Below are 24,668 nucleotides of genomic sequence, written 5' to 3' on the forward strand. Positions count from 1 at the left end.
AGCCTCCTGGCTTGCCAGTCCTTAGTCAAACACATGCCAGCATGGAAAGCAGACGTTAAACAATGATGATATATATATATATATATATATATATATATATATATTATATATATGGCAGGCTTCTTTCAGTTTCTGTCTACTAAATCTACACAGTGAGTGTGTCTATGCACATGTGTGTATGTATTGTATATATTTTTACATGCATGTGAAAAAAATTGAATGGCTTACTCTTTCTTTTTCTGGTTTTCTAGACTCTTCTTGATGAAGACTTATTGCTTCCATTAATTTATCAATCTAAGAAAAATATATAAAATTAAATGAATTATAAAACATTTGCTCAAATAAAATGTTATTTGTATATGAAGCAAAATATATAAATTATTGTGTTAACAAAAATTTGTTAAAATCAAGCTTTAAGACATAACTTTAATTTATTGAATAGGTTCTTTTTTTTTACAGCAAATTCCATTATCAATTCAAGAGATCATATTAAATGTTAAGAATAGAATATCTTTTACCAATATCCTGCAATAAAGCTGTTTTTTATTTACACATGCTTACAAACATACTAAATAGAATCTCAAATCAATTTCAGCATTTAAACATCCAGTTGTTCAGTCAACTGGACAAGCTGCACATTGAATTAATATGCAGAGTGCCTAAATATTCCACAGATAAATTTACCTTTAATCTAATTCTCAGGCAGTCATTATGATACAAGTGCATCATGACTAGATGTTTGGCTTACAGGTGTAGTCCATCTAACAGGCTTCTATACAATTTGCATTTATCCAAATTCACCCAGAAGGCTAGGATCAACCAGAGGCTATGGTTAATGCATCTACCAAAGATGTCACACGGTGGGAAAAACGAATTTTTAGAAATTTTAGTAGAAAGCTCAGATATTACTGTAAATCTCACTTTCTTTGATATACAAGACCTCTGAGCTGAGACTGCATTCAAAAATGTAATTTCTCCAAGATATAAACATTTTTTTTTTCATCCAATCATGTTGCCTACCTCCCTCTTTCCCTCTCTCTTGTTCCCCCATACATTCTTACAAACATTTTAGTTCCTCTTAGTTCCTTGGTCCTCTCTCACTTCTACTCATCTCATACCTTGAGGGGTCACTTGGACACTTTATCACCACTCATCATCTCTTTGCAGCTCCATCTTCTTTTAAATGTGAGTTGCCATGTAGCTCCTTAACAACACAAACCTGCTATGTCCCCTTCTCTCATACTTTGATTCCTCATCTCTTAGCATAAAGCCACTCTTTCTCCCCTGCATGACAACTTCACTAGTACCAGTGTCACAAAAAAAGCACCCAGCATATGCTGTGAAGTCGCTGGTGTTGAGAACATCCAACCATAGAAACCCTGCCAAAGCAGACACTGGAGCATGGTATAAGCCTTGGACTTATTGGATTCTGTCAAATCCTCAAACTCATACTAGCACAAAACATGGACAATAAATGAAGATAATGATGATGACATTCAAAAGACATGTCTTCTTAGTATTAATAGACTGACATCATTAAGATACAGAGAATAAAAAATCAATGGAATTATACTTAAACAATGTTAGGCTAATTTAAGCATTGCAGACTTCAGAATATATAGAGGATATCCTTGTAATGAAGTGAGGAATAAATATAGAAAATCATATGCAAAAACTCACAGATTTTACTGTTTCAAGAGACATACGTGAGGCATGGCTAACTTCTTTAGAAATTTCTCCTGGAATCTAAAGTAAGAAGAAAAAAGACAAACATTTATTAGGGAAGCAACAATATTGAAGCATTAGTTTCTAATAGAAATATAAATTATTTTACATTTCATTTCAATACAAACATATACCAGTATAATTTTCTCCCTATAAGTTCTTTCAAAGTGAAAATTAAAACATGACTGGAATATTGGAGTTTTAACTGTTATTTAGTAGTCACAACTTTTGAATGTTATATGAATTTCATAAAGAAAATGCAAAGACATTCTTGTCATTCTATCAATACAAGTAATATTGATTATTTATAATGTTTCTAGAGATTTCTGAAGAAATACATATGAAAATTTATATATTCATTCATCTCCTATGAGCATTTGCATCTTTACTGAAATTGCTACACCTGTGAATCAAAATTAGGTCACATGCAGTTCAATAAAAATAAAAACTGATATACTCAATAACATTTATTCTTTTATCTTCTTAATCTATATATTGATACAATAGTCTGTTCCTACCTATCTTCTGCATCTGAGAGAAAGTCAGGAAAAAAAAGAATGAGAAAGCTCTCTCTTTCTCTCCCTCTATCTATCCAGAATGTAACATCATATACTCTTACCAACACAATCAAGCCTTCAGCATACTTTGGCCATTAAACTTAACACATTTTTTTCCAAAATTCTTCTTACCATTTCTAATAAATAAGTTTAACAAATTCCAACTTTGCATAAAACCAATTTACCTGTAATTCTGTTTCTTCATATTCTTTATCAAGTTCTTCTTCTCTTTCCTGAAAAGTTAAAGATCAGAGTTTAGAAGATGGGTAGTGTAGGAAAATAATTGAATTATTTAAAGAAAGTGGATAAAATTATGTGCATATTTCTATGTATACAAATAAAATTTATCCCTATTAATCTTTCCCATCCTCTCACCTTCCTATTATTCATCCCTTCATCATTCTTCTAAATACTGCATTTTTCTGCTGCTGTAATTAAATGAACACAGAACTACCAAGTTTTAACCCTTTTTTGTTCTACTAACACTCGTCTCATCCTTAACACCCTTTCATATCTGCTATCAACAATTACCACTCCACCTTTGCCACTCACTAGCAACTTTTACCCACCTATTCCAAGTCATTATCTCCCTACAGTTTATTCTGCGGCTCTTCACCCTTTTTGTACTACCTCTTATCTCCTCCTCTGCACTGAGCTACTTTTGTTTCTGATCACCTCCCAATCCAACTCATATTTACCATCAATCACATCCCCACTTTTGTTTACCATTCACAACACTCACTCCCACCCATCTCTCACTCTCCTTCCACATTCTTACAAACTTTACCCACCTGCCCTTCCTGATCTTGTCCCCACTCTTCTACATACCCTCTTGAAGGTACACCCAGACATATCATCACCATCATCTTTACCTCTTTTTCCAGCTCCATGCCAATTACTCCCACCCTTATATAATGTGAGGTAGCCATGTATTTCCCTTCAGCAAGAAACCTGTTCCTATCCATCTATCATTCTTTAGCATAAAACCATCTCCCTCTACTATACTCCCACTCAGTCAGTGAGTTACATGACAACCTCACAACTTCACTAGTACTTGTGCCTCAAAAAAAATCACCTAGTACAATCTGTAAAGTGGCTGGCATTAAGAAAAGCATTTAAATATAGAAATCATGCCAAGCAGGCATCAGAGTTTGATAGTATTCCAACTCATCAGATCCTGTCGAATCATTCAGCCCATGCCAGCATGGCAGATGAACATTAAATGATAATGATGATATATATCTTTTAAAGAAAAAAATGCTTACCATTTCCTTTTCTTCATCTGGTATAACTATTTCTTCTGTCTTTTCCCACAGACGTATTGATTTGTCATGTGATGCTGACACAAGAAAATTACTACTAGGGCTGATAGCTAAACAACGTATTTGATCTTGGTGACCCTAAAAACAAGATAAACACAGATATTAAATTATTTTTAACATTGTAAAAGTCTTAAATGCAATATATTTGTAGAGAGTTAGTATTGATTTCAATACTTAGTGAAATGGTTACAAGAGAGTAAATTGGTAGAACAGGTTACAGAAAATACTCTTTTCTGTTTTGGGGCACAATAACACTAAATGGAATCAAGAGCAGTGGAAATAAATGGAAACATTTAAATGGTTTTATTCCACAAAATATAAGTTGAAAGTAAGATTAATTCAAAGAATGATTACCTGTAATGTTAAAATTGGCAGGAAATGATCCCCATCCCATTGGCGGATTTTTTTATCTTTCCCACAGGAGAAAAACATATGTGTGTTTGGAATGAATTTAACACAAGTGACACTGAAAGATAAGAACCATAAGATACTGAACAAAGTGTAAAATACCTATGCAATATAAAAACTTGGAGAATTATTTATTACAGATATCACAATTTCCAAAATAAATGATAGTAATGTTTCTTAATGTTTATGCTATTACCTATTTATCTCAATGCAGCTCTTATTGATCATTCCCACTCTCCCTTCTAAATGTGAGTAATCATGTAGCTCCTCGACAACAAGAACCTGTTCCCCTACCTTCTCTCATACTTTAACCCCCTCGTCAGATTCTGTAGTCTTGCAAGCTGCATGGTGACCTCATTAGTGCCAATGGCATGAAAAATGCATTCAGTACATGGTTGGCATTAGGAAGGGCATTCAACTGTAGAAACCCTGCCAAAACAGACACTGGCACATGATGCAGTCCTTGAACCCATCAGATACTGTAAAGTGTCCAACCCATGCTAGCACAGAGCATGAATGTTAAATGATGATAAGATCTTTGGGAGTAAAGGTGAATATAAATAGACTGGCACACAAATACATAATATGAATAAATATATATATACTACTTATTCTTACTTACAATGGGCGGATAAGTGTCCTCACCTTCTTTGTCTTGGCTGATGTACTCTCCAGCCTTCATCAGGTGTTCTGGTAGAATTTCGAACCCAACCCTTTATTTGACTAATAGGGTACACTGTTCTTATTCCTAAGGTATGTTGCTGATGTTATTTTTCTATTGATATTATTTTTCAAGTCCCTGCCTGGGATTGAACTTAGAATCCAAGGGTTAGTAGCCCACACTCTTATCCACTACACTATATACCATTGAATTATAGAGTGAATTTTTGGGTTTATAAACCTAATATTTTATCTTTTCTTAATACCAGTTCCCATATTACATTCATATCTGCACTAGGTCTGCTTAGAAGATTATTGTGTCCTAGCATATGTGCAGCCTCTTTTAATTTTCCATATGACATCAGGACAGTATTCAGAAGTAATACAACAGTTCACAAATATCTTCTCCAAGTAAAACCACCCAAAAAAGAGAATATGACTGAAAACTCTGTGTACTCTATTCCATGCAGTTGTGGTAGGTTATACAAAGGCATGACCACCCCCTTGAAGTAAGGGTAGAGGAACATTGTAAAGTTGTGAATAATTGGATATAGTCGATCATGTATGGAAAAACAGAGACCACCTCCCGCTGTGGGATGAAGTTAAAATAATTGACAGAGAATACCACTGGAAAATACAAAAATTAAAAGAGGCAGCACATATGCTAGGACACAACCTCTTAAGCAGACCCAGTGCAGATATGAATGTAAAATTGGACCCAGTATTAAGAAAAGATAAAATACTAGTTTTATAAGCCCTAAAATTCACTCTATAATTGCCCGCAGGCATATAGCGTAGTGGATAAGAGCACAGGCTACTAACCCACAGATTCTAAGTTCAATCCCAGTTCAATCAACAGAAAAATAACATCAGCAACATACCTTAGGAATGAGAACAGTGTATCCCATTAGTCAAATAAAGGGTTGGGTTTGAAATTCCACCAGAACACCTGATGAAGGCTAGACAGTACTTCAGCCGAAACGTTATAACAACAAACAAGGTGAGAACACCTAACCATCTATTGTAAATAATGTACATAATTCCTCATCCCAAAAATAATGGATAGTTTTACTTTATTCTTGTATTATTTTAGGAAAAGACAACATCTGTAACTTATGAAAATAAGTTGGGTATAAAAAAGACATATTTTTTTAAGTATGGAATCAATCAAACTAAGTTTTGATGTTTGAATATAAGATGACAAACACATATACAAAGATAGAAATCTTTTAACAATAATGTAGAAGTTAATGGAAAAATTATTGAATATCTTATTTAGAAAAGAATGACAGCTTAAAAGAAGAGACAGATGTAGCAATATATTTGATACAATAGCAGTATTTTTACAATGAGTTGTTCGATGGAATACTTTTACAGTACTTTTATATACATAGGTTGTTCTAATATATTCTGCCTTGTTAATAATGAGATTACTAAGCCAATTTGTCTTTTTAGACTTTATTACCCAAAAACCAAAAATAGAAGTATTATACAGGAAAAAAAATTTAACCTGAAGGAAAAATCAGCAAAATATTTGCCATTTCTTACCTGCCATCATGTGCAAAAAGTGACTTGTGGCAGTCTCCAAAGTCTGTGCCCCATAATTTGACATCTCTATCTGCTGAACCAGTAACAATCAACTCACTATCAGATGAAACATCTAGACACAGCACAGGCATACTGTGTCCATAGAGTGAGACAAAGAACTAAAAAAAAAAAAGAAAATACCAAATGAATAAACATGAAACTAAAACAAAATAAATATAACTAAAATCAATTCATTTAATTTAAAGAAAAAGTTTGACACTTCATAAAAAAACAGTAAAAATTGCTAATTCAGAATTCTTGAAAAGAAATGTTGTAAACTATAAATTCAATGTAAAAGAATATGGTCATGGTGAATGAAAAGCTAAAACATTTTTAGAGATAGAACCATAGTTATATTACAAAAATAGTAGTCTTTTAAAATGTAATTTTATCTTCTTTAGACCTTATTTTAAACTGTGATTTCAGGCTATACTGAAAGTGTTTCAATCAATTCTACTTTTTGCAGTTAACCTTGCAGGTGATTAGATACCAGATGAGTGAATGCTACCTGCATTAATTTGATGTCCAATACATAGATAGTTTTGTCCCACATCTGTTTGACATTGCAGAATGTCAAACTAAGTAAAGATATTGATATAAAACAGGAGTTGCAGTGAGCAATAAAAGACAATGGTTAGGGGTTGTACTAGCACCACAAGCTATCAAAATATTTGTCAATTATAATGTATACACTAACTACAATATAATTTATTTACAAAAATTAACATTGAAAGTAACAAAACACACTTATACAATGCTCCCTCTCACTATAGCAGTGATACTGACCTTTTCATGACATTTACATTTGCAGCTAGATAGATAGAAGGATGGTGGGGAGGGAGGGGGGTCTTTCATTGAGAGTTAAGTATGATTTAGCAAGTTAACAGTGCAGTTCCACTGATTCAATTCAACTCTGAGAATTCTCATTGTTGATTAAAAACAAAAATATAGCATTACCTTTAATGAGTCAGCATAAAATAATTTAGCTGTATTGTCCATGAGAGCAACACACACCAACTGGTTATTAGGACTAGACAGGTAAAATACACAAAAAATGAAAATTAGATGACAATTTGCAACACATTTTTTCAGTTTTAAGACAATTGTAGACAACATTTGCTATTATTATTTCATTAAGAAAGGCCTTAGCCAAATACAATTGTTATCCAGCTGTTCTATAATACTCCTTACTATCACCTTCTTTCCAAGTTTTCCAAGCCTGTCTCTTGGCCCTTGCTACTAGATCAACTGTATCATTCTACCATCATGCTATCTTTGGAATGGCTAAGACTTTGCCCCAGTAGCACATTTAATCTGTAGCACTAAGCAGGTTATTTCATAGAAATTTTCAGTTGTCATCTTTGCTATGGATATCGAGATCTTTCTCCTTACAGTCATACATGTCATGGTGAATAAACAACTGAGTGCAAATGTTTAAATTTAATTAGCAGCAACAACAGCAAAAGTATCCTATATGTGTATAAATAAATGGATGGAAATCAATAAAGAAAAAATAGAAAAAAATATGGAAAAACACATCACTAAATCTTATATGATTCAAATATAATCAAAAATGTACACACACACACACACACTCAGACATATATCAATTCATCCAAGTGTGAAAAAAAAAGACATAAAATGCTGATATATATAGAAATTATATGAACCTGTACATGACAGCCAGAACAACTTCATCCATCAGCAAAGTTCTCTGATGTTCCAAGGTCAGTTGTTTTCTGAAAAGAAAAACGTCATTCAAAATGACAAAAACAATCTATAACAAAGAAATAAAAGAAGAAAACAAAAAAGAAAAGTCTATCTGTTATTTATGTGTTGAAAAAATATTGTGAGCAAGCCATTATCATCACCATCATCAGTTAATGTTTGTATTCCATGCTGACATAAGTTGAATAATCCTGTCAAACCAGAAAGTTGTGTTGAACTCCATCAATAAAATCCTGCAATGATGTTGCCCAGAATTTTTTCCAAGATACTTTAATAAAAGTGTACATCAGTAAATAGGCACTGGAATAGCAGCATGGTTGAAAAGCTCACTTTGCAACCATGTTGTTCCAGGTTTGATCCAAATACAAAGCATCTTGGGTGTTTTCTACAATATTCACATTTTTTTACATAAATTGAAACCTCAGAGTTGACTTTACATTTCATTAGTCTGGAGTCAATGAAGTAAGTACCAGTCATGTACTGGAGCTAAATTCAATCAACTATGCCTTTTCCCATTGAATGGGTGGCATTGAAACAAAAGAAGAAATTCTTAAAATTACTGTCCGTATAAACCAAGTCTGTGTCCAAGTCTTATTCTTCAAGTGAATGTCTAAAAACAGTAAAGTTACGGCATAAACGATATACAATTTATTAAATGCAATATAGAATTCAAATCCTAGTACTAGAAAAACCTTGTAGTAGGCTGATGTTCTAAGAGAAGATAGTCTGATGGTGATGTCGTGGAGGTAGGATGATGATTAAGAATAAATTACAGTCTTATGACTTACCTCGGCTGTTCATTCTCAGAACTGATAACTAACCATTCAAATGTCCAAAATTTGATGTTCTTATCTGCACCTCCAGAACAAATGCCATTCTGAAAATAATTAATATTTCAATACAATTGAAGAATATGAGGAGTGTTGTTTAAATACTAAATAAAAATATACATAATATAATATTTAAACAGTTGTCACTTATCATCCCCTCCCTGCTGACCCATTCCTTTTTCCTTTACCTTCTCCCCAAACTGATATTCACCAGTAATCATGATTCCTTCCGTTTGCCATTTTGCATCACCTACCCTCCCACCCAAACCATCAGCCACACATCTCACATCTATGTCCCTATCTCCCTCACATTTACCCTCTTGTGTCTTGAGGGCACATCCTGACAATTTATCCCTACCATCTTCTCTCCTTTTCCAGCTGAGGTAGCATGTATCTCCTCCACAGCAAGAGGCCTGTTCCTAGCCCTCCACCACACTCTTGCCTCCCAATACCTTCCATAACCCATCCCTCAGTCAAAGGGTCTTGTGTTACAAGTTGGTGACCTCATTAATGCTAGTCAGAACTTAAAAACAGTGAAGATGAATTGCCAATGACATACAAAGCCCAATCTGATTTTATTGATATTTCAGACAACTAAAATGAGTTGGCAGAATCATTAACATGCCAGACCAAATGCTTAGCAGCATTTGGTCCGGCATGCTATATATAGCCCAGGGCTATAGGACAAACCACTTGCCCAAGGTGCATTGCAGTGGGACTGAACCCAAAACCATGCCTGGTTTCATCATCATCATCGTCGTCGTTTAACGTCCGCTTTCCATGCTAGCATTCTAAAGCAAAATTCTTAACTACACAGCTATACTTACACCTATACATTTTCTTTTTTGCTTTCAGGCTCTAGAGGAAGGAGCAGTACCTGTGACCTACATAATCCTTCCTCAACCAGTGAGGTTGATGCTATTGATGTTCCACTTAAAACTTTCCAAATCAACAACTGCAGGAAAAGAATTCCAGAAAAATGTTCTGAGTAGGAAAGGACTAGGTGTAGTGATTAGTGTGGGATCAGAGAAGATGAGACACAATTATGGTGATGAGAGAAGGAATTAGTTAGATGGGAGTGCTCAGCTGGATGTGGCATAATGCCAGCCAGCTTTAAGAAGTAGAGGCCATTATAGTAACAGTAGAAGAAGCAGAGAGAGAGGAGATAGCAATATGTGAGACAGATGCTGGAGTATGTATTATAAATTAGTTCAACAAAAGAGGCCGATAGAATAAGTATGAGGCTTACAAAGAATAAATCCTGGGGTCAATTTCTTCAACTAAAACCATTAAGGCAGTGCTCCAGCATTGCCACAGTCAAATGACTGAAACAATGAAACCAGTAAAGGAACAAAGGAATATATACCCATGGAACTGTGTGTGAAACAGTGTATATATGTGTCAATCAAATATCAATGGCCACATCATTTCAAATTTCCTCATAAGCATAGATAGGAGTGGATTTTTTAGAAAATGATAAAATAATTCCAACATTACCTTGTCTGGAGATAAGCTTATACTCCAAACTGGTCCACTATGGGCATCAAAGGTGCTTAGTAATGTAGCTGTTGCAATTTCAAATAGCTGAAGTGTTCCTGACTAGAAATGAAGGAAGCAAAATATGAAGTTGTACAAATAAACAAAACACACACACATCAGATCAAGCAAATAAAACAGATGCTGTTGTTCAACCCTAGATTGTCTCTGATTGAGCAGAGTTATGATCGAAGGCATTCTAACTATGACCATCCAGTCTTTTTAGGGAGTATCTAAAATGACATAATCCCATGTACCCATCTTTTTTTAAGATGGTAAATTGTGGATATTTGGCTGTTATTTCTAGCAGGTCAAGCAACCGGTGTAACAGAGACAGATAAATGATCAAAAAGGGTAGACAAGAGACACAAGCCTGTCCTAGCGTCTTTCTTTTCAATAGAGAATCACTTGTATTTTAAAATCAGTTCTGTTTTTTTATGGATGTAAAAGAGAGTGAGTATGTATGTATGTCTATTAAATACACTATTCATGAAAGAAGCCGAAAGAGCTGGCTCGACCATTCTTTTTCACTCAACCATTCTTTTTACATAGCTTAGTCAGAGCCAGAGCTTCATTCATTTGCAGTAGATTTATAATACAAAGCCACATATTTAAATTACTCTTTTTATGATTGGTATTTTTGGCTGCAGAAGGATAAAAAGGTAAAAGTGAACAAAGGATATAAAAAGACAAATCAAATTGAAATCTAACAGAATTAAACAATAGACATCTTTACCTTTGTTCCAACAACACATAAACGGTCTCCTGGGAGGAAAAGGCAACAGAGAGCATATTCACAGTCCATTGTTGCTATACATTGTAAATAAGATCTAAAACAATAAAAGAATTAGCAATAATTATGTATGCATGAAGATGTTTCTCACATGACATCCAACACAAAATATTATTATCACAACAATAAATATAACAAGAGGTATATTTATATAATATTGACAGGAAGGGCATCAAGCTGGAGAAATTCTGTCTCATGCAAGCATCAAAAAGTGGATATTAGAAATGGCTGAACATATTCAGTGTATAATACAGAATAAAAAATTGTTTTTTTGGAGTGACTGTGTGGTAAGTAGCTTGCTTACCAACCACATGGTTCTGGGTTCAGTCCCACTGCATGGCACCTTGGGCAAGTGTCTTCTACTATAGCCTCGGGCCGACCAAAGCCTTATGAGTGGATTTGGTAGACGGAAACTGAAAGAAGCCCGTCGTATATATGTGTGTGTGTGTTTGTGTGCCTGTGTTTGTACCCCCACCATCGCTTGACAACTGATGCTGGTGTGTTTACGTCCCCGTAACTTAGCAGTTCGGCAAAAAGAGACCGATAGAATAAGTACTAGGCTTACAAAGAATAAGTACTGGGGTAGATTTTATTGACTAAAGGCGGTGCTCCAGCATGGCCGCAGTCAAATGACTGAAACAAGTAAAAGAGTAAATTAAGTGATGCTCATTTTTATAGTTTATTATATTATGCAAATTAATTTTTTTTGCTTTTAAACTTACTTCATTGAAAAGATTTAAAATTCTCTTTTTATTCACATATTATCTGAATCATAAATGATTAAACAGAAATGATTAATGTTAACTCATGAGTATACTATTGTTTCTAAATTGATGCCATTCTACACCCAATACATTTTATATTATGCAAGCATGAATTCTGAATCAAAGTCATGTATTTTACTTCAACCATAGTTTAACAGACTGAGGGCTATTCTGACAGATTAAGGGATTTTATCTATAAATACAAGACAATGCTTTTGATACAGTTTGAATCTACAAGTTTTACACCTGCATTATAATAATAAAAAAAAAAACTTATTACCGATCCCAGACTTTGACTGAATCAGCACTGGCAGAAAGGATAGCAGTATTATCTGAGCTGAAAGATAGTGCCCGGATCTCAGTATGGTGACCTTGTGTTTCTAAGATTTCTGTTTCTGGTATCTCCTGCTCACTAGTGTTGATATCAATGTTATACCATGACAGGGTGTTGTTGGATGATAAACACACAATCTAAAAAACATACAATTTTTTTTTTAATTATGTAAATTTTATAAATTCCTCTGCTAATCCTTAATATTTATAACTCCCAAAATAACACATATTTCTAATCCTATTCAACATAGTTTCATTTATATATACATTTTAAACAAAGTAAAATGCACTAATATCAGAAATAAACATATGAAAAACATTTTTTCTTTTGTTATGCTACTGTCTTTTCTATTATAATTCCATTCACATCTTGGATGCCTCAGAACTCAACATTGCAAGCAAACAAATGCCTATTACAGGTGAACTGAGCCATTTGGGACATAGTGCCTTATATCTTGCATGGTGAAGAAAGGATATGGAATATGGGTTATCCAGTATGTTATCCACCCAGCAATCTCTACTTAAATATGTTGACATAAAACAAAAAACAACTTGGTCTCGTGTGAGAGATTTATTTATTTATCTATTAGAGGAAATGAGGTTGTGAGATACTGGCGCCTTTTTCTTTAAGACATTCTCAGAAACAGAATTTGAACAGCTGCAACTAGAAATCAAAACTAATCATGATTTACTTCACCATGGCTAACAGCAAATACAACCTGCGAGAACTCCTGTACCAAGTAACCGGCAGCAGCATTGAAGCCTCAACTTTTTACACGACATGTGTCTCTCCTCGGCTCTGCATTGCCGCCACTTCTTGTTACAGCGCCTCAACTACTGTAAACATTGACTACGAACTGGTATTTAACCATCCTTGTGTCTGGACTTTCTTCTAACATCCTTATAGACTCTTTTTCTATGCTCTGTATCTCTCGCACACACATACACACACGTTTGTATACACATACACTTCATCTACATGACAGCCTGTCTATTATTATGTTTATATGGCACACTCACACACATACATGTTGACATATCAATAAAACCTTCTACCGGTTGTGTCTCTCTTTTCATTCTGGCACCTATACTCATTTGTCCTCTTTTCATATTTTTTATTTGTATCGACTGTGTGATGTACTAAAGGAGCCATTCCTCGTCACCTCTCTTGGCCGCATGGTTGTTACAATTTCAATCACACTTCTAATGAACTAAAATGACAAAGAAAGTAATAACTATACCTTTAGGATATTTTTTTCCAAGAAACAGTCAAAACTATGTCCCTTTTGAGTTATTTTAAAGCTGCTAATTTTCTTGAAGATATCTTTTAATGCTATTAAAGGTTCTGTTTCTTCTCTGAAATAAAAAAAAACAAGTTTAAAATTTACCTTAAAATTTACTTAGTGGGATTTAACATTCTAATGAAACTAGAGTAATTAACAAAACTCCCCAACATTTGAGAGGGAGAACAGAAGAAAGGGTGGTGAATTTAGATAAAGTCTTGAGAAGTTAAAATATGATGTGAGGAACAGGTTTATTGTTGTGAAAGGGAATTTGTGGTGAGACAACTAGAGACAGAGTTAGGGAAGGAAGTAAGAGAAGGGACAGAGAAAGAGTAGTATCAGTAGTTAGTGAAAGGGAGAGAGTTATAATGTAGACAGAAGAGTGGGTTGAATAAGAGGATGTACTTACTTCTTTTTACGTTTTTTTAGCCTTCGCTTCTCTAATTTCTTCAACTCTTCATCAGTAGCCATTAAATAAATCTCTAGACTGCTATCATTGTTCTAGAACATTCATAGAAGGAAAAATCAAAATCAAATTAAAAATTAACATAATAAGGTAATGGTTTTTCATATTGTCAAAACGTCAGGAGAATTAAAATAGAAAATTGTAATGCTGAAGCATATCCTAAGAGCATTAACAATTTTTATCAAGGGAAACAGATCAAGCTGGAAATTCAAACCAAATTATAAACTTGGTTGGTTAAGGACTTACACATGTACCATAGAATTTGTGGCATAATAAAAATAATTAGATAATGAAAAAATCTAGATAAAACTGAAGACAACTCCTACACAAAGTAATTTCACCTCCAACAGATTATAACATTAAATATCATCACACATTATGCAAGGCTTTGTACAAGTCTATGGATACATATAAAAATAGTTCACCTGACAGATGAAGTTGAATCTCTCAGATTAGTAGACAAAACACCCAAAAGAAAACAGGAGAGTAAGTCTTTAGAAATTACATGTTAAATATGCTTCATTAAATGTCACCTTTAAAAACCTCACTAAAGAAACGAATTTTATTAATTACAATGAATTTCATCTATTTGTAGCAACATCTCTTAATTCCATCCAGACCATCTTTTGTTTATATTTAAGCACCATAAAGACAATGTTTTAAGTGACAAACTCATTATTGATGAGGTCACTAAAGAGAGTGACTAGAACACACATTTGATTAGTCGTGAATGTTTTCAAATTTAGCTACCTTAAAACACTTTTTTGCTATTTTGAAATTCTTTCTAAACTGCAAGACATCTAACACACAAATTTAAACTTCTTGTTTTTATGTCTTACTGGTAACTCTTACTATTCTACCGTTAGCCAGTTTAATTCAGTGTTCAGAATTGAGATTTTGGTTCCTAAAAACAAGGACTAATTCAACAATAACCTTACCTTAGTGATGCATGCAACCTACAGTAGGGCACCTACTTTTGTTTAGCATCTTCTATCAGAGCCTTCAGTTGACTAATACTGTATAAGTGGAATTTGGAAACTGTATGGAAGCTAGTTATATACATTTACATACATATTTATATGCAAGGGTACCTTTATCAATTTATATTGGTGTAGCATAAAAAACATCACTGAGAAAACCAAAGAAAAAAAAAACAGTACTTTACTAACACATTAGGTTAGCCAATCCTTTATCACTCTCTCAACCAGAAATATTGTGAACTAATGATTGGAATGTGAGTAATCAATGACACTAATGTTAACAAATTGTGATATAAAATTCTGTAACATCAATAACTCAGAAGAATCAAAAAGCTACTGAGAACAACAGTGCATTTTAATATTTTATAACCTGTTACATTTTCTATTAATTTCTTTGAACTTTATAAAGACATGACATATTTCAATATGCCATACTATTACATATGACAATGAAGATACTCTATTCTATTCATAGTAGTATCATTAGGGTTCTAGAATATATTTCAAGAACATATCTGAACAATCTGTGGTTAAGAAACTCGCTTTGCAACCACATGGTCCAGTCCCATTACACAGCAACTTGAGACAAGTCTCTTTTACTCTAGCACTACACTGATCAATGCCTTGTGAGTAAATGTGGTAGACCGAAACTGTGTGGGAGTCTGTCATGTGTGTGTGTGTGTGTGTGTGTGTGCACACGCGTGTGTTTGTTACCCCTCCACCACCACCTGACAACCAACATGGGTTTGTTTACATACTTATAACTTAGTGATTCAGCAAAAGAAACCAACAAAATAAGCCCCCCAAGGCTTAAAAATAAGTACTGAGGTCAAGTCATTTGACTAAATCCTTCAAGGCAGTGCCCCAGCATAGCCACAGTTGAATGACTGACACAAGAAAAAGATAAAAGACTGCAGTACATTCCTGGCTAAATATCTCTTATCCACCATGACATAACACTTCAAAATAATTTTATATCCAATAATGAGAAATCCTTACCAGACATACAAGAACTCTATTTGAAGGATTGGTTTTCATGGCAAGTAATCTTTCTTTTGTTTGACGCATCAATGAACCAGTTTTGACACATTTGATTGGATAAATCTGAAACAACAAAAAAAAAGCATGGTTAAACTCTAAAGAAATGCATAGTGGGCTGTTGAGATTTAGTCTCAGCAATACGTTCTCTAAAAACCTGCTAGAAATAACAGCGAAATCTCCCTCAGATACCATATTACTGTTTTAAGAGAAAACAAAAGGACACAGGGAATGTAGTTCTAGCTATTCTAAGAAAGATGGAATAGTCTCTGCTCAACCAAAGCGATAAACAACATCCATGTTGCAGCAAGTATAGTTCTTTTTCTTACCTGAGAAGACAATACAATATATGTGCAATAGAAACTGGAAGACAAAACGATACCATATAATTCAGTCATGTGTTGCTGTACTGAATGATATATGCAAAAAATTTCAAATGAATCAAAATTTACTTCTTCTCTGAGGAAAGAAAACAAAAACTGAATCTTGATTGTTAACAACTCTCAAAGAAATGAGCGAATAAATTCAAGAAATTAAGAATTCATTGGTCACGAAACTTGGCTTGCGAAGACCTATTGGGGCAAGCGAAAGCGAAATCGTGATGGCACCTGTGCCCAGCGTCGCCTTCCTGGCACTTGTGCTGGTTTTATGTGTAAAGACATTCGAGCGAGATCGTTGCCAGTGCCGCTGGACTGGCTCCTGTACAGGTGGCACGTAAAATACACCATTTTGAGCATGGCCGTTGCCAGTACCGCCTGACTGGCCTTCGTGCCGGTGGCACGTAAAAGCACCCACTACACTCTCGGAGTGGTTGGCGTTAGGAAGGGCATCCAGCTGTAGAAACTCTGCCAAATCATATTGGAGCCTGGTGTAGCCATCTGGTTCACCAGTCCTCAGTCAAATCGTCCAACCCAACGTTAAACGATGATGATGAATTATTTCAGAGAAAATTGAATTTTTATGAAATCTGATCATTGTTAGCAGGCAAAGTGATAGCGATATACATGTTTGGCAACATCTACAACAGTTACTATGGTAATAACAGATAAAATTATAAAGTGTACTAATTAGTACAATCGTACTAAGTATCCTATACTTTTAAACAAACATGTAGGATTAGTGACAGGAAGAGCATTCAGCTGTAAAAATCCTATCATAAAAGAAAAGAGAAACTCCCCATCCAAATAATGCAAGCTTGGAAAACAAACATTAAATGAATGAACAAACTAATTACAATTACTATGGTCATAGCCATTGCAAGTAACCATCATCATCACTTCACCATGCTTACCCCAATATTTGATTGGCACTTTATTTTATCAATCCCAAAAGAATGAGCAGCAAAGCTGGCCCTCGAAGAATTTAAATTCAGAATGTAAAGTGTCAGAACAACCACCACAAAGCATTTTACCCAATACTCTAATGATTCAAACAATCAACTATCCTAGTAATAATAATAATGATTTCAAATTTTGGCACAGAGCCAACAGTTTTTGAGGGGAGGGAGAAGTCGATTACATAGATCCAGTACTTGACTGGTACTTATTTTATTGACCCAGAAAGGATGAAAAGTAAAGTTGACTTTGGCAGAATTTGAACTCAGAACATAAAGCCAGATGAAATGCCACAAGCACTTTAATAAAAATTAGTTTCAAATTTTAGCACAAGGCCAGTAAGTTTGAGGGGAGGAGGCTAATTGATTACATCGACACCAGTGCTCAATTGATACTTATTTTATTAACCCCAATGAAAGGATGAAAGACATAACTGACCTCAGCAGAATTTGAACTCAAAACAAAAAGATGGGCAAAATCCACTAAGCATTTTGCTTGGCATGCTAATGATTCTGCCAACTTGCCACCTTCATAATAATGACAATGAGAATAACAATCCTTTCTGCCATAAGCACAAGGCTTGAAATTTCAGTGGGAGGAGGCTAGTCAATCACATTGACCCCTTGATCAACTAGTACTTATTTCATCAACCTCGAAAGGAGAAAGGCAAAGTCAGCCTCAGCAGCATTTGAACTCAGAACATAAAGAGCCAGAAAAAATGCCACAAAACATGTTGTCCATCTTGCTAACGATTCTGCAGCTGCTACTTTAACAATAATAATGATGATGATAATAATAATAATTTACAAATTCCTCTTCTCGCTGACTTTCAGTTGAATCTGTTTGGTCTGTTTTCACTTCTTCAATTCGAGCTTTTTTCAATGGAGCTTCTGAGTCATCTTGTTTGTTCTAGAATGGAAAGAAAATTGTTAAACTATCACTTTAGTAGAGTTATTATTAATCAAGATAGCTTTTTATTTTTCTGTCTTCTTTTCAACAGTTTTATATGTTACATTTGCATTTTAATATGGGTTAGATGAGTCCACAAATTTAGATATTTACATAAATGCACAACTAATATATGTATAGCAATAAAAGTAATCACCAAGCTAAGATGTCAGGCTAACTGCTTTACTATGTCCCAAGAGAAGAGACATTATGCTGCTGCCTCAACTTAAAAACATAAACCATAGGAGCCAAAAAGGGCTCACTTGAGCAATTGGAAATACCAGCCAAATATCCTCAAATCACTATCATGCTAAAATAGAAAGAATACATTGAATAAAATAGCTCTAAGTAAATTGAATCTAAAAAGATGGAATGGTCATGGCTTGAATACGTAATCATAGGTCTACTGAATCAGAACTAACAAAGTTAAGCAATAACAGGAAGCCCAAAACTCTATTGTTTAATGGTTAGGTGTTAAAAAAGAAACTGAACAATAATTCATATGTACAAACCATTCTTTGTTTGTAGCCATTGAAAAGAAAATGTGATGTAAAAATAGGAAAGAGAAAAAAGTGAGAGAAAGATAGAGACAGAGTGAGAGAGAGGGCCTACACAGGGAACAGTAGGGAGGGAATATAAGAAGTACAGAGGGGATAGAGGAGATGGTCTATAAAAGTGTGAGGGGAAATATTTAGAGATATCAAGTGATGGTAAGAGGAATTGGGGTGGCTGAGAGGTAGATATAGTAGATATGTAAAAGCATGAGAATGTATGGATAGGTACATGAGGGAGAGTAGAGGGGTCTGCAGTAGGTGGTGGGTGTGTTGGGAAGATGGATTGTAGGGGAGTTTTTCCAGAGGACAGAGTTATGTGTGTGTGCATGAGGGGAAAGGGAATGTGGCTGTAAAGGATGTGTTTGTATGTATAGACAGACATGATTTTACTTAGCTTGAATGACTTCTCAAGCACAGAAAATCACCAGATGTCTCAGTCCCTTATCATCTCTTCTGTAAGGCTCAATATCTGAAGATCATTTCTCACCACTTTATCCCAGGTTTTCCTGGGTCTACCTCTGTCACAAGTTCCCTCCACAATTAAAGATCAGTACTTATGCAGCTGTCCTCATTCATAAACATCACATGACCATACCAGCAGTCTTCTCTCTTGCACTCTCTTAAATCATCTACACTCTGTTGTACCTGCACACTGACATCACCCATCCAGTAGAGCATGCTGGCTTCATTTATTTCGAGCCTATGCATGTCCTCTGTAGTCACAGCCTATGTCTCACTGTCATGTAGCATAGCTGTTTGTACACAAGCATCATACAATCTGCCTTTCAATCTGAGAGAGAGAGATCCTTTGTTATCAACAAAAGTAGTAGCTTTCTGAAAATGGCCCAGTCCATTATTAGTCTAGCAAGTACACTTTTAGAGCTTCCTCCTCCACTGCTAAATTGGTTGCCTAGGTAATAGAAGCTATCTACTACTTCTACTCACTGAACATTTGAGGGTGTCTAGTTTCTGTAAATTCTTAGTGTTTATTGTACCTGCACATCTACCACACACAATGACTACTTCCTCTGTTAACTTTCCCATGATACTGCTGCACCTCTCACATGTCCATAGCTTGCACTGAGTACATCCAATGGGGTTTCTACCAACATCTTTTCTACGTATTGAGCAGGGCCATCTCCCTGAAGGGATTTGTGATCTGTCTGTTTTCCTACTTCTAAGGACTTTGCTAAATTAATTCTAAGGCCCTTTGTTTTCACATCTGAAATTTCTTCTCTAGTTCTGATAATAATTCAGTAATAAGAACAAAGTCATCAGCATTGAGAAGCTCCCAAGAGCAGTCAGTCTTAAATTCCTCTGTTATGGCCTGGAGGACTATAAGCAAGAGGGGACTGAGTACTGGTCTTTAATGAACTCCTACCCATACACTAGATTCATTGCTACACTCATTGCTGACTTTCACCTCACTGACAGCATCTCTAAAATGGCTTGTACAGCTCTCATAAACCACTCATCTATCCCAAGCTTCTTCATTGACCACCAAATATGGGAGCAGGACACCAGTCATTGGGTATGACTTTCTCATAGTCAAACTGATTAACTATACAGGTGATTAGGCTGTATCTCACACTGCCAGAGATTTTAAGCATCTCAGCAGTGATTTCTGATGGACCAGGAGCTTTCCGTCTTCATATCCTTAATTGCATTATTCATCAGGCTACTGTCTATTTGGATAGCTGACCCCTCTGTTGAGTCCATATTAAGTAGACTACATTTATCAGTCATTCATAGTAGTACTTCCAAACCTCTTTGCAGAATCACTATCAAATTTATCCCAAACACTCTGTACACTAATTTTCTGCAGTTTAAATTTTTTGAATTTCTGTACAAATTGTACCAAAATAATTTTTGGTGCACTTTGTTGTTCAAAGTATGCTGCAAGTAAAAAAAAGTTTGGGAAAACTGATCTACATAAACAATAAGTAAAAGAATATTTACAGAATTTGATTGAAGTCCCCAGAAACGAAGTTCATTATCAGCGCATCCAGTAATTAATTCGTTATTTTTTGTAACAAGAATATCTGTCACCTGCAAAACAAAAATATTAGGAAATAACATGAATTAAGGGGTACAAGAAGCAACAAGAAAGACTATGATAAAACAACTAACTAATAAATTAATATTTGAGCAGATTCTCAAATAATGATAAGGATTAAGAATGGTCTGTTGAATTGCTTAAAGAAGTTGAACAAAAAAATTAAAATGTGACTTCTCAATAAAAATATTGTGTGTAAGGATGAGATGATTATGCTAATACAAACAAGTAACACAAATGCAATAAGTGCTACAAGCTGATGCAGAAAAATACAATGACAAAACATTAAAATATATGATGGGATGTAGCACCACAAACCAAAAAATGATGATAATGATTACCATCACAAAGAGGAGGACATAGGATTATCCATATTTCAAAAAGGAATCTTACCTCACTGCGGTGTTCAATAATGGTATCAAAGCAATGCTGGGTGTCCAAGTCCCATAGTTTTATTAGGGAGTCCTTTGAGCTAGAAACAAAATTTTAATGTTAAATGCAAAATATCAAAGTTTAAAATCATCATCATCATCATCAACATTTAACATCCATTTTTTATGCTGGCATGGGTTGGATAGCTTGAGAGGAACTGGCCACACCAGGTTCCATAGTCTATTTTGGCTTGGTTTCTACAGCTGGATGCCCTTCCTAATGCCAATCACTTTACAGAGTGTACTGAGTGATTTGTACGTGGCACCATCACCTGTGCTTTTTATGTGGTACTAGCATCCACACCAATGTTTTTTACATGACAACTTGGTTTTAGGATCTCAATTCTGTTGTAATGGGCAGGTTTTTTTTAGTATAGTAATGTGCCTCATATTTCAGTCCTCTGTCATCTTTGTAGGCTCAGCATTTTGAGATTGAACTAAAAGTTATGATCTTTTTCTTAGATACAAGACCAGTTTTGGTACCAGGAGAAACAAGTAGTTAATTGATCTGGATCAGATGCTGAACTAATTCTATTAAAGCCAAAAAACATTTTTGTTATTTCAGCAATGTCCACCATTGTGATAGAAGAACATTACCTGTACTTACTGTTTTAGTTAGGAATTTTCCTTTGTTCTCTTTCTTTTTATGAGTAAATAAAGTAGTGAAGCAACAAGTTCACGGTCTTCAGTCGTAGTTCACTTTGTGCTTAGTTGTACCATTGAACAGAACACTCAACTCTATATACCACTGTCCACCTGGTAACCAGAAATAAACACCAAATATCTAGGTGCAGGTATGGTTGTGTGATTAAGAAGTTTGCCTCCCAACCACATGGTTTCAGGTTCAGTCACATTGTGTGGCATTTTGGGCAAATATCTTCTACTAGATCAACCAAAGCCTTGTGAGTGGATTTGGCAAGCAAAAACTGAAAGAAGCCTGTCATAAGTGTATGTATGTGTGTGTATACATATATATATATATATATATATATATATATATATATATATATATATATAAACTGTAATTTTTGTATAATTATGTATTGTTAATATTGTTAATATTGTTAATATTTTCTTCGCTTAGCTGTTGAACTGTTCACTCACGCTTCTCTCAGGCTCTACTTCCAACAAAAGGCAGCAACAACAAAGTGTTATTTGAAAGGAATTTGGATGCCATTTCTAGCAGTTACCAGCCGGCAGACACTTTAGAGACTGAATACTATAAATTCATTTATTGATTCTTGAAGGAATTGAACACACATATTGTATCTTGTGTTGGACATATGGTATTATTCCTGTGATTTTCCACCCTTACGTATCCATTTTTACTATAAGATATATATATATATATATATATATATATATATATATATATATATATATATATATATATACATACACACACACACTTACACAAGTGCTTGTTACTATCTCCTTGCCTCGACTTCACATGATAGTTGTAAACAAGTGCCATCACCATACAAGTGGTGTCCTTTGTTTCCAGTCTTCCATGTTGAGATTTGGTAGCAAGAAGGGCATCATCATCATCATCATCATCATCATCATCGTTTAACGTCCGCTTTCCATGCTAGCATGGGTTGGACGATTTGACTGAGGACTGGTGAAACCGGATGGCAACACCAGGCTCCAATCTAAATTTGGCAGAGTTTCTACAGTTGGATGCCCTTCCTAACGCCAACCGCTCAGAGAGTGTATAGAAAAATCTACCTCGACAAATTCCATCTTACTCGTGAGTATGGAGAAGTGGTCATTAAAACAATGATGATGATGGTTTCATATAAGCTTCTTCAAGCCATTTTTAAGCATTATCAAAAGTTGTACGATTTTGTAGGGTTACAATGTTTGGCTCAGTATGTAAGAAAAAAAGTTCTAATTTGTTAAGATTAACCTTTTAGCATACAGATTACTCTGTCAAATGTAAATCTTATTTATTCACATTGGTTTGAATGGATGATGCACTATCTCATAGCCCTGACATTTTGATGATGTGATTGTTTATTTTTAAATGACATTGTGGCTGATTTGAAGATAAAAAAGATAGAATATTTTAGCCAGATATGGCCAGTTTAAATATTAAAAGTTAAACATGTTAGCTGCTAAGAGAAGGAGTAGCAATTGTATGAAAATAAATAAGTCCCCTTATCTATAAATTAAACATCTTAACATACTCCAGTGTTTGTTGGAATGTCACACTGGCCATTTTGATTCTGTTATTCACAACAATTAAATTGATTAAACTATTGTGATAAAATAAAAGTTCCATTTCATACAATTTAGAAAGAAACAGTACAAAAGGCAAGAATCAGAGATGACTGCAATAAATTAGTTGAAGTACAGCCAACAAGTTCTGAAGTACAAACTGATATAATGTTGGAAGAGATACTGGAAAGACACAATATGACATCAGAACGTACATATATATTTTTTTCTTGAGAAATAATATGTAGAATTTTTCACAACTCTGTTATGGATAACTTACATACAATTTCTAGGTTTTATAATGTTCACAGAATCTATTATGAGTCATGTGATTATAGATGATAATTTTAATTTACGACGGTGGAACATATAATGTAGATGATGATAACAAGGCAATGGATCTTAAGATATAGCCCATAGCTACAGATATTAATGTGGAGGCGCAATGGCCCAGTGGTTAGGGCAACGGACTCGCAGTCATAGGATTGTGGTTTCGATTCCCAGACCAGGCGTTGTGAGTGTTTATTGAGCGAAAACACCTAAAGCTCCATGAGGCTCCGGCAGGGGATGGTGGCGAACCCTGCTGTACTCTTTCACCACAACTTTCTCTCACTCTTACTTCCTGTTTCTGTTGTGCCTGTAATTCAAAGGGTCAGCCTTGTCACACTGTGTCACGCTGAATATCCCCGAGAACTACATTAAGGGTACACGTGTCTGTAGAGTGCTCAGCCACTTGCACGTTAGTTTCACGAGCAGGCTGTTCCATTGATCGGATCAACTGGAACCCTCGACGTCGTAAACGACAGAATGCTAACAACAACAGATATTAATATAGATAACAATCAAAAATCTTATGGTATAAACTATGAACCACACAATAAAGGTGATAACCAACAACACAGCTCCCAGTTATATTAGAGTAAATTTTTTGAGTAAATAAAATTTTTACCAAACAATTTCCAAGAATTACCTGGTAATTAATACATTATCTTCAGAAAGAAATACTGCTTGTGTTATGCTTCCTTTGTGACCTTTTAATCGGTACATACCAGTTCCTTGCAGTAGATCCCACAAAATAACATCAGTGTCCTGAAATAGTTGGCATGTTAAAAATC

General features: G+C 34.8%; 1 protein-coding gene across 3 annotated transcripts in view; it reads right to left on the reverse strand.

The window, feature by feature from the left end:
• Positions 1 to 24,668, reverse strand: part of LOC106882519 (WD repeat-containing protein 3) — a 35,787-nt gene that overhangs the window by 5,212 nt on the left and 5,907 nt on the right. For all 3 annotated transcript variants that reach the window (XM_014933231.2, XM_014933232.2, XM_014933230.2), the window contains exons 4-22: positions 24,524 to 24,642; positions 21,296 to 21,374; positions 20,806 to 20,895; positions 18,152 to 18,253; positions 15,972 to 16,076; positions 13,936 to 14,027; positions 13,485 to 13,599; positions 12,191 to 12,381; positions 11,090 to 11,183; positions 10,315 to 10,416; positions 8,776 to 8,864; positions 7,930 to 7,998; positions 7,217 to 7,289; positions 6,221 to 6,378; positions 3,959 to 4,070; positions 3,548 to 3,682; positions 2,468 to 2,515; positions 1,681 to 1,746; positions 229 to 294 (exon numbers count right to left, since the gene is read on the reverse strand). In XM_014933231.2, coding sequence (XP_014788717.1) covers positions 229 to 294; positions 1,681 to 1,746; positions 2,468 to 2,515; positions 3,548 to 3,682; positions 3,959 to 4,070; positions 6,221 to 6,378; positions 7,217 to 7,289; positions 7,930 to 7,998; positions 8,776 to 8,864; positions 10,315 to 10,416; positions 11,090 to 11,183; positions 12,191 to 12,381; positions 13,485 to 13,599; positions 13,936 to 14,027; positions 15,972 to 16,076; positions 18,152 to 18,253; positions 20,806 to 20,895; positions 21,296 to 21,374; positions 24,524 to 24,642 — 1,905 coding nt within the window. The remainder of the gene's footprint in view (positions 1 to 228; positions 295 to 1,680; positions 1,747 to 2,467; positions 2,516 to 3,547; positions 3,683 to 3,958; positions 4,071 to 6,220; positions 6,379 to 7,216; positions 7,290 to 7,929; positions 7,999 to 8,775; positions 8,865 to 10,314; positions 10,417 to 11,089; positions 11,184 to 12,190; positions 12,382 to 13,484; positions 13,600 to 13,935; positions 14,028 to 15,971; positions 16,077 to 18,151; positions 18,254 to 20,805; positions 20,896 to 21,295; positions 21,375 to 24,523; positions 24,643 to 24,668) is intronic.

This window comes from Octopus bimaculoides, chromosome 2 (genome assembly GCF_001194135.2).
Source record: "Octopus bimaculoides isolate UCB-OBI-ISO-001 chromosome 2, ASM119413v2, whole genome shotgun sequence".
Taxonomy (NCBI): domain Eukaryota; kingdom Metazoa; phylum Mollusca; class Cephalopoda; order Octopoda; family Octopodidae; genus Octopus; species Octopus bimaculoides.